The sequence below is a fragment of the Mesocricetus auratus genome, unplaced genomic scaffold (assembly GCF_017639785.1).
Source record: "Mesocricetus auratus isolate SY011 unplaced genomic scaffold, BCM_Maur_2.0 Super-Scaffold_100008, whole genome shotgun sequence".
Classification (NCBI taxonomy): domain Eukaryota; kingdom Metazoa; phylum Chordata; class Mammalia; order Rodentia; family Cricetidae; genus Mesocricetus; species Mesocricetus auratus.
The window spans coordinates 57,708,478-57,725,121 of record NW_024429192.1 but is presented as its reverse complement, the minus strand read 5'-3'; the positions used below and the strand labels follow the sequence as shown (position 1 = coordinate 57,725,121).

At 40.5% G+C, this 16,644-nt stretch overlaps 1 protein-coding gene across 1 annotated transcript in view; it reads left to right on the top strand.

Annotated features, from left to right (window-relative positions):
- The window catches only part of Snx4 (sorting nexin 4), a 47,274-nt gene that overhangs the window by 18,979 nt on the left and 11,651 nt on the right, over nt 1-16,644 (top strand). Inside the window, 4 exon segments of the mRNA XM_040750890.1 lie at nt 1,251-1,306; nt 8,072-8,144; nt 13,241-13,302; nt 15,671-15,736. Coding sequence (XP_040606824.1) covers nt 1,251-1,306; nt 8,072-8,144; nt 13,241-13,302; nt 15,671-15,736 — 257 coding nt within the window.

Genomic DNA, 16,644 nt, shown 5'->3' with positions numbered 1-16,644 from the left:
CAGGCAGTTGTGAGCTGCTTTGTGGGTGCTGGGAACTGAACCCAGGCAGGCCCTTTGCAAGTGCTCTTAATCGCTAAAGCTATCTCTACAGCACCCTGGTTTGGGGTTTTTGTTTGTTTGTTTATTGGGGTTGGTTTTGGTTTGTTTGTTTGTCTTTGTTTTTTGGAGACAAATTGTGTAGCTCTGCTTTACCTGGAACTTACTCTGTAGACCAGGCTGGTCTCAGAGATCCACCAGCCTCTGCCTTCAAGTGCTGGGATTGAAGTTGTGCACCACCACCTTTTAGTTTTTGTTTTTGAAACACGGTCTCTACATAACCCTCATTAGCTGTCCTGGAACTCACTATCTAGACCAGGTTGGCTTAGAATTCACAGAGGTTGATCTGCCTCTACTTTCCAAGTCCTGGGACTAAAGGTATGTACCAACATGCTTGGCTCAGTTTTCTTTCTTTTTTTTTTTTTTTTTGTAATCCTTTTTAAGTAAAAAATTAGGATTTGAATAGATTAAGTTACATCTCATGCAATGAAATTCTTATTTAGTATTTACCTCTCTGTCTTAGAAAACAATTGTCTAGAAATAAGTAATGTTAAGGAGATATGTTGTTTTGTAAGCCAGGCACCACACTGTCTCATACCTGAAATCCTAGTGTAAGGGAGCTAGAGCAAAGAGGAGAAGGAGCTTAGTGCCAGCCTGGGCTACATGAGATCTTGTCTCAAAAAACAAAAAGAAAAGGATATCTTTAACACTTTGAACTAGCTACATAGTAACATGATACCATCTAGCTTGCTTTATTTAGCATAGCATTACTTTAATGTAGGTATTTTAATTTTTTATTTTTCTGAAACATTGATTATGATAACAAGAAAAGTGAAAGCCCATTTGGTTTGGATTCTACCTGAAAAGTTCGCTCAGAACACACAGGATCTCCATAAAGAATCAGGGTCACAGCCTGCCTAGGCAGGTCATCGCTTTTCTTGACCTAGAATACAGAGCTGCTACTATTACTGGTACATTGGTGTTTGTGGTTGTTTGGAATCACTGAAGGTCACATATTCATTCTAATTTATAACATGCTGTGTAGTGTTGTCAAAAAAAGCTATTCGTTTTCAGTATGTTTAATGTGCTTACAACAAATTATAAAAACAAAACAAAATGTATTTGAGCACTTTAATTCTGAAGGGAAAGTAAAACTGTTTGAATTTTATACCCTGAAATGTAATTGTATTAAGTCAACAAATTATTTTTTCCAGGCAGACTCCAGGTTAAAAGCGCTTAATGCAACATTCAGAGTGAAAAACCCAGACAAGTAAGGCTTTGTTTTAATAACAGTTTGCAATGTTGTTTTGAGTGGTGCCTATCAATCTGTTTAATTTTTCATTTCTGAATGTATGCACTTAGTTTGCTAAATATTTTGAATAATAGTTTACATCTAGTGAATCCTTTTTAAAGTCTAAAACTGATCTTGAAATTTGGTAATTTGAGTTATGGTTGTATCTGAAGTTATAGAAAATGAGATCATTGTTTTTTCCTCTAGAAAGATTCATTAAGTGTTGATGATAGAGAAAAATGAGAAAAGTAACTTCCTGTCGTTTTTTTTATGTGACTGCTTATCAATGTGTACAGCTTACAAAAATTACGTATGATTTGTATGTGATAACAGTCTAGTTTGTATGCCAAAACTAACTGAGGGTAACTGTATAGTGTGAGGGTCCTGAGGTGCTGTCCTCAGCTTCATGACTGGCAATCTGGTACTCTTGAGAGCTTTTCTATACCAGATGCGCAGTTTGCAACATGACTTCTTGGGATAAGACAGGTCCTGAAGATTTAGGATTCGCTCACTCTGAATCTGGTGCATGGGCCAGCCTCTTTCTTATATGCTCCGTCACAGCAAGAGCATTTCCGCTAGATGTGGTCTGTAGTTGCAGCTCCTTAGGTAGATACCGATAGATGGGTTAGGGTTTCTCTAGTACGTCCTTCAGCACGAATTTCTCTGTAAGCTGTAAGCATGAATTTCTCTGAAGCCCAGGTTTGTGTGTTTTAATAACCCGTCATATCTGTCATTTATAAACTGACATTATTAACAATAATGTCCCTGATTTGATTGTTTTGTGGTAGGGATAAAACTCAGGGCCTCTTACATGCTAGGCAAGCCCTCTGCCACCAAGTTAAATCATCTGTAGACCTTCTTGACTTTTATGATAACTTTTTATTGTTGTTTTGTTTTGAGACAGGGTTTCTCTGTGTAACAGCCCTAGCTGTCCTGGAACTCACTCTGTAGACCAGACTGGTCTCGAACTCATCGAAATCCACCTGCCTTTGCTTCCGGAGTGCTAGAACTAAAGGCGAGCACCACCACTGCCTGGCTTATCATAAACTTTGAATATAAAATATAAATGAATATTTCTAAGATTTTGTAAATAGGAAGTGGTAATGATAACCACTGAACTTTTGTTTCTGTTGTTTTTATTATTTTTTAAAGTTATGTTTATGTCTGTGAATGCTAGGATCAGCAACCATACTTATCTCAATTTTTTTTTTGAGATCCCATGTGGCCCAGACTGGTCTCAGACTCCTGGTCCTCCTGTCTGAACCTTCTGAGAGCTAGGTCTATGTGTTTATGTCATTATACCCATTCAAGGTTTGCTTGTTTGTTCTTAGTTGTTTGTTTATGATGTTATTTTTTAGAGCAAGTTTAGGTTTATAGTAACATTGAGCATCAAGTGTAGGAAAATTCTTCATTTCCTCCCAGACTCTCAGTTTCCACCTCTCATAGCAGAACACTGGGTGGACAGTTTATTGTGGATGTTCTAGTTCACTGTGGTTCTTGGACAGTGTGTGGTTTGGGATGAGTGTGTCTATTATTGTAGTGTATAATAGATGTATAATAGATGTAATAGGTAGATGTTCTAAAGGCCTGTCCTCCTCCCTGCTCCAGTAACTTTTTATTTTTACTGTTTCTATAGTTTTTTTGTTTGTTTCAAGACAGGGCTTCTCTGTGTAGCCCTGGCTGTCATGGAACTTTCTTAGTAGATCAGACTGGACTCGAACTCAGAGATCCGCTTGTCTTTGCCTTCTGAGTGCTGGGGTTAAAGATGTACACCACCACTGCCTGGCTAGCTTTTCCTTTTTAAGAAAGTTACTCTAAAAGACACAAGCTAAGTTTGTGACATTAGTGGATATATATTCCTTAGAGGATCTGTTATTTTTATTGATACTTTAACAATAATGTTTTGCTAATTAGCTTTTTTATTAAATGTTTATCAGTGTATTGAAAAAGATTTTGTCAATTGAATTTCTTTATTATTGGGGGGAGTTTACAAGGTTATTTGAATTACTGGATTTTATTTATTCATATTGTTTATAGGTTTTTAGAATTTTAGATGGGCTATGGCCGATAATATTGTTAAAGCATAAAATCATTGTCTAGTTACAAGATTTATTGCCTTAAGTTCCATTATAAGATATTCTTCCTTTTTTTTTTTTTTTTTTTTGGTCTCTATATGGCTTTGGAGCCTGTTCTGGAACTCACTCTGTAGACTAGGTTGGCCTTAAACTTAGAGAGATCCACCTGCCTCTGCCTCCTGAGTGCTGGGATTAAAGGCATGTGCCACTACCAGGCTCCATTATAAGACATTCTTAATATGTAAATTCTCTGTTCTAGGTCTGATTGGCCCAAAAGATTAATAATAATTAAAAATAATCATGCCCCTCCAAAACAATACAGAGAAACCCTGTCTCGAAAAACCAAAAAATAATAATAAAAAAATAATCTTGCCATTATTTAAAAAGTGTGTATCACAAAAAAGTTTTATTCTATTTCTCTAAATTCCCTCAAACCAGAATATTATTTCAGAGAGATGAGCAAAATGCTGCTTCTAGTTGCTTCATGCAAGTGTGTTTTCTCCCAGACTGACTTGATTATTAAAACAGCAAGAAGGGAGACCTGGAATATTGTGTTTACTTGACCATAGTCCAGTGGTTCCCAACCTGGGAACCTATGCTGAAGCTTTTTAATAGTCAGTTCCTCATGTTGTGGTGACCTCCAACCATAAAATTATTTTCATTGTTACTTCATAACTGTAAAGGTGCTACTGTAATGAATTGTAATGTAAATATCTTTGTTTTCTGATGGCCTTAGGCAACCTCTGTGAAATGGTCATTTGACACCTCTAGGGGTTGCTGCCTGAGAGGCCCTGTAAATGAGGTCATTTGCCTTGCTCTGACAGTATAACTGTACCTAACATTGATTTGTGGCCACTCATTGCCTGCTTATGTTGTGTTGCACATAAACCAAATCCATTAAAACAGAATCTCGAGGATAAATCAGCTATATTACATAAGTTACATGTTCTTTATCTAGCTAATTTTAAATCTACTAGTTTGTTTGGTTTTTGTATAAACAGTTCTAATCTTGTGCCCATATAACCTTGCCAGGAAGTTTCAATTACTGTGGCTTTAATTGCTAGTTTTTCTCCTCCGAAAAAACACAACATTGACCAGTTAAATCACATGTAAAACCATCCTTTTTCTTTGAAAGGAAAATAAACCACATGGTCAGATATTTATGATTTTCTTAGGTACTTTGAGTTTCCAGATTAATTGGAGCAGGAAGTCTGGATAGAAATTAGTGTAGAGTTGGAATTGTCTTTAAGTGTACATCTTCCATCCCAACACTTAGCCAGCCAGGGTTGTGTAGTGAAACCCTGTCTGAAAAGAAAAACAAAAACAAAACAAAAACCAGATAGCTAAGATTTGGTAAAGGACTGGCAAGATTTAATGATTTATCTCCTAGCACTTCATTGTAAATATTAGCTCCTACAGGAAAATGCTACCAGCCAGACATTGGCTCTGTATAAAGAAAGCAGTTCACAGTTGTTTAGGATAATTTAAACATTTAAAAATTGTTTGACTATGTACTATACTCTAATAACTTGTCAGGTATACGTGTAGATTGCTGTATATGAAGATTATAAATGGAAAGTCTCACTTTGTCCCTGCCTGTCCATTCTCACTTTCTTCTCCCAGAGCTTGATATCTCAACAGTCTTTAGATTTTTAGTCTATAGATGTAAGCAAAATTAGAGAGTCCATTTTTTGCCTCTCTCTCTCTTGGGAAAGAACATCTCTTTCCATTAGGGATTGACTCTTAATGACAGTCACAGCTTATGGGCCGTGTAGTGCCTGAATTATTTCTTAGACGACAAACACTGCCTTGAGAGGAGTGAGAGTAGTAGAGGCTGTTTAGTCAATGGCGATTCCCTCAGGCTGGCCAGCAGCTTCTGATTAGATGAGCCATAGTAACTGTTGTTAATTATGGAATAAGGACCGGCACAATGGACGGAGCACAAGCCATGGAGAGCATATTAATCATAGTTTATTACAGCGAGACTAAAAGGGGGGAGACAGACATGACAGAGAGATGAGAGGAGAGAGACAGAGACAGACTGACTGACTAGAGAGCATAAGTAGGAAGGGGTCTGTCCTTTAAAGGGGTCATCCTTTGCACCTGCGTGCAGACTGTTTCTCATGGAACTCTAGTCTGGCCAGAGTGCTGCCAGAGTGCATTCTGCCAGGTAACAGGGCAGGCAGGCTAGCGTAATGCCTGAACCTTTCAGTAACTGTGCAGGAGCTCTGTGTAGTTTCCTAAGCTGCTGCCTTAAAGGACTGGAGAGATGGTTCAAAGTTACAAGTGTTTACTGTCTCCAGACGTCCTGAATTAGGGACCCAGCAGCTATGTTGAGTGGCTTATAGCCACCTAGAACTCCAGTTCCAGAGGTACTCAACAGTTATGATCTCTTCAGTCTTACGCACACATAATTAAATCTTAAAAGAGGGAATTTAGGTTTTGTCTCAGGATCAGTGCCTAACCTGAACTAGAAAGAAACCTGCTTAAAAGCAGAGGAATTATGTAGGTTCTGACTTTGGGAATATTGCCAGGCAGAGTGGGCAGTAGATTAGAGTGTGTGAGGTGGACTAGGAGGCCAGTCTGGCCAGTATGAGACATCTAAGTGAGAGGTGATGGTGCTAGTACTGCCCTAAGGTACCAGCAGAAAGGCCAGATCAACATGAACAGATCTGGGCAATATTTAAGAGGTAGAACAGACAAGCTAGGTGAGACTGCTGTGGATTGTGGGATGGATTTGGGGTGAGGTAGAGAAAGGTAGTCAAGCTTTGGATATCTTATAAACTACAAGTGTAGGAGACAGCTCTGGATTGGAGGTAGGAATTTTGAGTGTGGTGTCATACCACTCATAATCATAAATGTGAAGCCTTACAAACAAGCCATGGAATGAATGTATTTATTGAAAGATTGATGAGAAAATGGCTGAGAGTCTAGGACTCACATCTGAAGAATGCCCATACCCTGAGCATTTTCTAGAGTGTATCTAGCACCTGACATCCTGGGGTGAGATCCTGCATGCCAATGGACCTGTTTCCCTGGTGAGAGACTCCAGTAGTGGGCTTGGCTTTGGTTTTTTTTAGTGTTGTTTTGAAGATAGGACCTTAGTCTGTAGTCAACGCTGGCCTCAAATTCACAGTGAGCCACCTGTCTTAGCTTCCCAAGTGCTGGGGGATTATAAATGTAAGCCATCCGCCCAGTGCTTGCTCTCTCTCTCTCTCTCTCTCTCTCTCTCTCTCTCTCTCTCTCTCTCTCTCTCTCTCTCTCTCTCTCTCTCTCTCTCTCTCTCTCTCTGTGTGTTTGGGTGTGTACATGGTATATGTGAATATATGTGTGCAGGATCTAGAAGGAAACAATGGGCTTCCTCTAGTGCTATTCACCTTATTATTTTAAGATAGCATCTTTCACTGAACCTAATGCTCACCATTTGTGAAGCCTAGTTGGCAAGTGAGTTCCCAGGATCCACCCATTGTCAACCTGCAGTTGCTGTAGTTACAAACATGAAGACCATATCTGGCTTTTATGTGGGTCCTGGAGATTTGAACTCAGGTTCTCCTGCTTTCCTGCCAAACTCCCTTAATCTACTGAATCATCTCCCCAGCCCCTCTCAGTAGTTTGTTTTTTTCTTTTTTTAAAGACATTTCAGGAATTCTTCACACAGTTAGCTACAGGTGAAGAAAGACAGTACTACATGAAAAACTTCAAGGGTGACTAGAGAGTAAAAGGCATGGGTTAACTGGTAAAAAGAAATTGGGAAATAGTATGAAGCGTAGACTCTAGAGCACAGGGTGGAAAACAATTCTAAAGAAAAGGACAAGATAATGTAGATTTGAGAAAGCTTTAAATTGATTGGCAGGAGTCGTCTGACTTCTGTTGTCTCTGGAGAGTGACATAGAATCTTGGTGTCTTGAGCTGGAAAGATGGTTCCGTGCTTTAGAACCCTTGATGCTTTTCCAAAGGATGCAGGTTCAATTCCTAGCACCTACATGATGGTTTATAACCACCCATAAAACCAGTTCCAGAGCATCTGAAGTCCTCTTCTAACCTCCGTGGGCACTGAGGGTGCAAATGGTGTACATCAACATTCACATAAAGTATTTAAATCTAGGCTGGGCAGTCGTAGCACACGCCTTTCATCTCAGAACTTGGGAGGCAGAGGCAGGTGGATCTCTGTGAGTTCGAGGCCAGCCTGGTTTACAGAGCAAGTTCTATACTGAGAATATGAATGTGTGTGTGTGTGTGTATGTATGTATATATGTATTTTATTTTAAATCTTGGTGTCTTTAGAGAGTAAAGTCTTGGGTTGTTGTGGAGAATGGGAAACAAAGGTTACTAAGACTCGTTAAGAGTGCTAGAGACTGTTATTTAGGTTGCAGTATATTTTTTAGCACCATAAAATTTTTCCTGGTTTTTTGTTTTCAAAATAATTTTTATACAGATTTTATCTCTGCCCTAGTTCCATGATATAAATTAAGAAGTTTGCATCTTTCCTTGTCTTTCAGTATGTGTATGTATACTGCTTGATTTTAGATATTTTTGTTTATATTGGCTTGTAATGTTCAGGGACAGGATATGGTTAAATAGAGAGCATTTCATTATTCTCAGGAATTGCTATTTTGTACACAAACTTTGGCTACTTATTTTCCTAAGTAATGTTTGTTTCCTGTTTCAGGAGATTTACTGAGCTGAAGCACTACAGCGATGAGTTGCAGTCCGTCATCTCACATCTCCTTCGAGTCAGAGCTGTAAGTAACCCAGATCTGTGACACATTCCTAAGGACAATGCTTGTCACCAGTTACCAGGCTGCTAAGCAGTGGGTGGCATTTATGATGGCTGACTGATTTTACATTTAAATCTAGTATGTTTATAACCAAACTACCTTTAAGAGAAGTGGGAAGGCTTTTCTGTTAGAAACAGCTTAAAGAATTTGAGGCCATTGTTCTCTTCCTCATGTGTAATGCTGTAGTTGACTTGACAGCTTATCAAAAGGCCTGTCATTTCAGAGTGGAATGTAAATAATGTAGGATTTTAAACTTTGTAGATTCATGCCCCAGCTTTTGGGTTTTTGTTTTGTTTTTTTTGTTTTGTTTTGTTTTTGTTTTTGTTTTTAAGCTTTGTGGGATAATCTATGGATGTCAGGCATCTGTGTCTGTGGTCCTTTAAGACAGGGTTTTCCCCATACATAGGGCAGCACACCTGGTTCTTCGTCTGTGCTCCTAAATCCCACTGAGTAAACTTACTTGAGGTCATGACTCAGGAGGGACAAGCATTGTACTTGTACACAAATGTGGGAAAAATATTTTTCAGCAAATAGAATACCTGGGAAATGTGTCATCTAATCTACCCAGAGACTTTAGAGCCTGAGGCAGGGTTACCAGGTGTAGAGTCATATCATGTTGGCTGAAATCCGTTAGTGGTGGAATACACTGAATAAGATGTCCACTAATGAAGGCTGGAACATGGGAGCAGTTTTAGATGGAACTAGGTTGGATGTATAATAATTATTGAAGCTGGGTGCCGGAAAGTACATGTGCACTCTTTTGTTGTCTATGAGAGATGGAGGTACACTCTTGCTCTCTATACATTAAAAAATGTGTATGTATTTTCATGTGTAGAAGCTCCTAGAACTATAGATGGTTGTGAGTTTTTCCCTGTGGGTGCTAGGATTGAACCCAGTCTTCTTGAAGAGCACCCAGTGCTCTTAACTGTGGAACCATCTCTCCAATCCTTCTTTATATTCTTTCTTTGTCCCAGTCTTGGGGCGCAAGCAAAGGACCCCATGAACGCTAGACAAGTACTGTACCACTGAACTACCCTATTCTTTGCTTCTGTGTATTTGAAATTTTCCATGATAGTATAGAAAAATAGAACTGGAGATGCAGTTACAGGGTACAAGGCCTTGACTTCATCTCTCAATACACACAATAAGATAGACCACAGGTGAAGAGACAGCTCGAAGCATGAAAACCCGAGTCTGAATCCTCAGCATCCTCCTAAAAGCCAGATATAGCCATGTGTGTCTGTAATACCAGCACTGGGGAGGGGCAGAGACAGGCAGCTTTTGGGAGCTCACTGGTCAGGTAGCCTAGCCAAAGCAATGAGCTTCAGATTCAGTGAGAGACCCTGTCCCAAGGAAATTAGATGGAGAGTGGTGGAGGACACTTGGTGTTCTTCTCTGGCTTTCTCATACATGTGCAGTATACACTGTGGGTGTGCACCATGCACAAGGAAGGGAAGGAAGAAGGCTGGCTAAAGATGGAAACCGTTCCTCATGTGGGCCGAGTTGTTAGACTGTTTCTGCTCTGTGTTGTCTGCTTCATAGTTTTTTAGGTTTGGTCTCTGGTAAAGGTTCCTCTGGCTGAGTTACCACAGACATTCTTAACAGACATTTGCTGGGGTCCCATGATAATTAAAGCTTTTCAGAGTAATATCCCTAGTGATCTAAGTGCTTCTCACTAGGCTAAAGACCAAAATTCCAGCACTCAAAGCCATAATAGAAGCTACCAAACCATAGTAGACACCTTAAAGAAACTGTAAATGCCAAGAAAGTCCAGTGGTGGTAAGTGCACACCTTTAATCCCAGCACTTGAGAACTCTATGAGTTCGAGGCCAGCCTGGTCTACAAATCGAGTTCCTGGACAACCAGAGCTGTTACACAGAGAAACCCCATCTCAAACAAACAAACAAACAGAAAGTCAACTGGAGTGGGTGACTGTCCCTGTTATCCCTCTAATTGGGAGCAAGAACTGAATATTAGGAAGGGTTTTGGGCCAATGAGGTGAAATCTAGGTCTTTCATTACCTTGAAATCCCACATATTGAGTATGAGCCAAGTTGAAATTCTGACTATATCCATCTGTAGAACTATGTAATACCTTCTGATTAACTTGGGCTTTAAAATAGTGTTCTGAAATTAGGAGAAAGGACAGTAACAGCAGAGTGACAGGACATATGGTGGAAGATTAAAGACCTACAATAACGGAGGCTTGGAAGTATCACAGAAAGCTCCATGGGCCTTTTTCTAATGCTAGTGTCCGCTGTAGAAGATAGCTCAGATGCTGTTTAAGACAGGTGCTAAGTTATGAACAGATGAAAGGAAAAATGGAAGTATTAGCTTTTCTGTTGAGGAAAATTCTTTTAAAGCCATGTAAAGGTAAAGGCTATATTACAACTGGATCTGAGTTAAGTACTTAAATCAAACAGAACTACTAAGCAGAGCAGGTAGCCTTAGGGCCAAGAAGGGGTGAGTTTGAAACTGGTCTCTTCTGTTCACATCTTTCAGAATTTGTTTCTAAAAAAAGGAGACTAGTACCTGCCTATCACATAGTAGGTACTGACTTGTTACGTTACATGGATGAGTGCCTTGCAGTAATGAGACTCCAATAAGGTCTCTCTGTCTCTCTCTTTTTTTTTTTTTTTTTTTTTGTGAACTAAAGCAAAAGGAACTTAAAGCTAACGCTTTTTCTTGACCACTTTCTTTCTGCACTGTGATACTAGACATGTTAGGATAGACTCACTTTATGACCCTTGTGGGGACAGTCCTGTCACTCCAATATGAAACAGGCAGATGAAGTTAATGTGCTCTAATAGCTCCCAGTAGACAAATAAAGAGATCCAGAATGGTCTATAAGTCTGCCTCAGGATCCCATGCTCTTAGTTACTTACAAATACACATGAACAAAGGGTGGGAAGAAAATGGACACTCGGTGAATGGCTCAGGTTGGCACAGTCACCTGATGGAGGTCATGTCCTTATCTGAAAGATACAATATAAAGATTTGGAGTACTCTGGTTTAGTCTCAAATTTCTACATATCTGCAGCACGGGGCTGGAGAGCTGTCTCAAATCAAGAGCACCTGGTGCTGTAGACCAGGGTTCATTTCCAGCACCCAGAGGATGGTGCATGACCATCTGGAACGACACTGCATACACTGATGCACAGGCATACCTGCAGGCAAAATATATATCATGTAACTAAAAATAAATCTGAGGGCCGGGCGTTGGTGGCACACGCCTTTAATCCCAACACTCGGGAGGCAGAGGCAGGCAGATCTCTGTGATTCGAGGCCAGCCTGGTCTACAGATCGAGTTCCAGGACAGCCTCCAAAACAATACAGAGAAACCCTGTCCCGAAAACCAAAAATAAATAAATAAATAAATCCAATTTAAGTATGATTGCTCTGTATGCATGTATGCCTGTATGCCAGAAGAGGGCACCAGATCTCATTACAGATGGCTGTGAGCATCCATGTGGTTGCTGGGAATCAAACTCAGGACCTCTGGAAGAGGAACCAGTGCTCTTAACCACTAAGCTTTCTCTCCAGCCCCTAAATAAATCATTTAAACAAAGAAAGAACTTGAACTCCACTGCATGTTTCTATCTCCTGTTGCCTCTTCTCCGGGCAGAATCACATTTTTAATATAACCTTGTTAATATTTTAAAAGCACAAGTTTACTTTGCTGACATTCTAAAGATGCGATTTATGGTTACTAACACCATGTTTAACATTAATTGTATAGTTGTCTATAAATTTGGCCATGTCTGGCCAGGTGTTGGTGGCGCACGCCTTTAATCCCAGCACTCGGGAGGCAGGGGCAGGCGAGTCTCTGTGAGTTCAAGACCATCCTGGTCTACAGAGCAGGTTCCAGGACAGCCTCCAAAACAACACAGAGAAACCCTGTCTCGAAAAACAAAACAAAACAAACAAACAAAAAAAGGCCATCTCTGGTGTTTGCAGCGTAGTCAGATAGGGTGTCAGGAGAGAGCACACACAGCTCCTAGAGTTTTTTCTTTTTTTGAGACAGGGTCTCACTATGTAGACTTAGCTGGCCTAGGGCTCACTTTGTAGACCATATTGTCATTGAATTCACCTAGATGCACTTGCCTCTGCGCCTCTAGTGTGGGAACTAGAGGCATGTGCGGGGCCCAACTAGAATCTTTGACATGTATTAGGAGGCTCAAAGGAGAAAAAGCTGTGTGTTGTGTGTACAGATCTTTAAAGTTGGCCATCTAATAGTGTCATAGAGTCTGTCCTCTTCTAGTGTCATCACTTCTGCTTCAGTGAGGTTATCTGCATTTCAGCCCTGCAGCAGGAGGGGAGGGCCATCAGAATGATGCTGTCAGATTTCATCTGTTGCAGACTTTCTCATAAGGAAACCATCTGAAGGAGAAAGACTGCTTCTGCAGCATTATGATCCACTCCAGGACTGTACAGCTACCTCATGGGCTGTGATTAAAGCTAGTGCTAATGTGCCAGGCAAAGTACTGCTGCTCTGCTATCAGAACTCTAACAGTAGCCACTAAACTGATGCAAAGGCTGGGGTAGTCCCAGCACTCGGGAGGCAGAGGCAGGTTGTCTCAGCGAGTTCAAGACCAGACTGGTCTTCAGAGTGAGTTCCAGAACAACCAGGGCTGTTATACAGAGAAACCCTGTCTCAAAAAGCAAAAAAGCCGGGTGGTGATGGTGCGCACCACCTTTAATCCTAGCACTCAGGCAGCAGAGGCGGGCGGGTCTCTTTGAATTCGAGGCCAGCCTGGTCTACAGAGCGAGTGCCAGAACAGGCTCCAAAGCTGCACAGAGAAACCTTGTCTTGAAAAATAAAACAAAAAAGCGAGCAAAAAAACTGCTCAAAAGAACTGTGGCAGCGCAGTAAACACGTCAGACTGCACTAGTTCTGTTTGTAATGTGATTTGGAGGGTATTTTTCTTTATATTTTCTTGGCCTATTGTACTAAACATAATTATTTGGCTTTTTCCCTGACTCTTAAAAATGTATATGGACTTTAAAAAACTAATCTGTATATAACTTCAACCTAATGCCAATTTCTGTTAAATATTTCAGAGAGTAGCTGATCGACTCTATGGAGTATATAAAGTACATGGGAATTATGGGAGAGTTTTTAGGTAAGTATATAGACTTAAATTTTTAGCTTTACTTGGTTTTTTGGCTTAAAAACAATGTTTTAAAACCCTTACAATGCATGAGTCTGGAGCGTATGTTTTATTTATTTATATTCTCAAATGTAGTATGTATGTGTGTTCATGTGTGAGTAGGTGCGCATGTCAAATGGTGTATGCATGTTGAAGTGTGTACATATGTGTGTAGAATTCAGTTTTGTAGTGTTTTTTGTTTTTGTTTTTGGTTTTTTTGGGCCACCAGCCCCAAAATAATAACATGGAGACTTAATTATGAAAGCTCAGTCTTACCTTAGGCTTGTCACACTAGCTCTTCTAACTTAAATCAACCTATTTATATTAATCTATGTTTTTTGTTTGTTTGTTTTTTGTTTTTACGAGACAGGGTTTCTCTGTATTGTTTTGGAGGCTGTCGGTCCAGCCCGGCCTCATAATCTATGTTTTGATTTGTGTCTTTTTGCCTTTCTTTCATTCATTATGTCCCTCTGTGTCTCATTGGCATTTCTCGAGTACCTAGAATCATCTCTTTGAGTTCTTCCCTTTTTTTCCCAGAAGTCCTGCCTATCTCTCCTGCCTAGCTATTAGCAATTTATCTTTTTATTACACCAATCACAGCAACACGTCTTCACACAGTGTACAAATACCCACAACAGAGGTTAGCATTGACTATCATTTGATAGCTCGCCACCTTATTCATCAAGGCAGGTTCTTTTACTTGACTCTAGAGCTCACCAGTTTGTATTAGTCTAGCTAGTCAGCTTACTCTGTCCCTGTGTCCCAAGTGGCATCATAGGCAGGCTGTCACATTAGTGTCATCCTAACTCTCTAAACTCTGGTCTTTGGGCTTCCATGGTAAGCACTTTATGCACTGAGTCATCTCCCTCGATTCCTGATTCTTTTGGAACAGGGTTTCATCCTGTAGCTTTGACTGGCCTAGAACTCCTTATGTTGTAGCCCAGGCTTGTCTCAGATTTGCAACAATCCATCCATCTCTGACTCTCAAGTGTTAAGATTTAGCCAGGTGGTGGTGGTGCACGCCTAAATCCCAGCACTCCAGAGGCAGATACAGGCGGATCTCTGTGAGATTGAGGCTAGCCTGGTCTCCAAAACAAGTTCCAGAATGGCCAGAGCTGTTAACACAGAGAAATCCTGTTCTGAAAAATAAAACAACAAAAGAGTGTTAAGATTTACAACCATTTTTCATTGTGTCTGGCAGAACAGTATTCAGTGATGTCCTATAGTAATAGCTTGCACTTCTCAAGTAAAATACTTTCATTTTAAAGCCATTCTGTAAACAAAAAGATGGTGAGAAAATTCTACATGCAGAGTGAAACTCTTCACTGAAGGAACATAAAGCCTTTTAATTTCTCTGTTGATTGTCTGCAGAGAATAAATTACTGTAAACAGCTATCTAATAGAATTAAATACTTTTCTGTCATTGTATAATGTATGAAGACTTTGGCAAGATGAGTTTTTCAGTCTTACATTGTATTTCAGTGATTCAAATACTTGTGTAAGGGCTGGAGGTATAGCTCAGGGTTAGAACAGTTGTCTAGTTTTTATGAGGCTCCGGACTCAATCATTAGTACCAGGAGCGTAGTATATATGTGTGTGTGTATGGTTTACATGTTTGGGTTACTTAAATCATTTTTAGTTTATTTTATATGAGGGGTGTTTTGCCTGCAAGTATGTATGTGTACCACATGTTTTCCTGGTGCTTATGGAGACTAGAAGTTCCTCTGGTATTAGAGCTATAGATACTTGTGAGCTGCCATGTAGATGCTGGGACTCAAACCCAGATCATTGGAGACAGGGTCTTACCATGTAGCCTAGGCTGGCTTGGAACTTACTATGTAGACCAGGAAGACCTAGAATTTACAGGATCTGCCTGCCCCTGCCTCTGCCGTGCTGGTATTAAGGCATGTGCTACCATCTCAGCTTTAAATTATTTTCTCTTTTGAATTTTGTTTTTTGGGGGTGGTCCTTTTCCTTATTATTATTGTTTTGTTGTTGTTTTTTGAGATAGAGTCTTGTGTAGCCCAGGCTATCCTTAAATTTGTCATGTAGTCAAAGATGACCTTCAGCTTCTGATCCTCCTGCCTTCTTTCAGATGCATGGATTACAGGATGTGCTACCACTTTCAACAAGGTAGGAAGGCATTCTATGAACTGAGCTACATTCCTAGCTTTGTGTATTTGTGTTCTTTAATTATTAAATTTTAAGGGAACACTGGTGTACTTGAATTATAGAAAATAAATCCAAATGTGGGCCCTAGCTAGAAAAGGATCTTGTGAACACCTCCATGGAATCATACCCCATAGAGCTACTTCATGGTGTTTTGGTTCTTTTCTTCTAGTGAATGGAGTGCTATCGAAAAAGAAATGGGTGATGGACTGCAGAGTGCCGGGCACCACATGGATGTGTGAGTAACTGAGTGTAGTCAGGTCTGCTCACTGAGGAGTGCTGGTTACTCTTCAGCTTACGTCAAGCTGTCATTCATATCAATGCTTTGCATATATAGATAGAACTTGTTTCTCCTGGGCATGCAAGATTGGTTAATACATGTATTTTGAAACTGTCTGATTCATGTAGTAGCAAGAGTAAAGATAATCCCAACACTTGAGGCAGAAGCAGATGCGGAGTTCGAGACTAGCTTGGTCTACAGGATGAGTTCCAGGATAGCCAAGGCTACACCAAGAAACCCTGTGAAAAACCAAAACCAAAAAAAAACCTGTATGTGTATTTCAGAATATACAGAAAAGTTATTTGGCAAACTAACACTGTTAATGGTAAAAACTTTCAAGATGGTCCTTTACCTCCAGCCTCTGCTGCCGTGTCACATAGCAAGGACTAGAGCTGCAGCGATGGGGAGACACAGCTCTCAGGCCCTTCCTGATGGGCTCGGCCCTCTCTGCCTGAACAGACCCTAAGGCTGAGAGCTGCTAGCTGGAGAGGGAATCACCAGAGCTGTAGCTGACCAAGCATGGAGGAAAGACACCCGGAACATCTGTGAGGACATGCTCAGCGTGGGGACTTTGGAGAGGACTGCCGAGTGCCTTTCTGGAGGAGCAGGACCTCAGGACCAGAGCACACTCTGGGTGGAGAGCTAGGGTCATAAAGAGTGGGGATTGTTGTTGGGTTTTTTTGTTTTTTTTTTTTTTGTTTGTTTATTTTGGTTTTTACGAGACAGGGTTTCTCTATATTGTTTTCGAGGCTTTCGGTCCAGCCTGGCCTCGAACTCACAGAGATCCAACTGCCTCTGCCTCCCGAGTGCTGGGATTAAAGGCGTGCGGCACCACCGCCTGGCTGTTGTTGTTTTTAAAAGAGTAA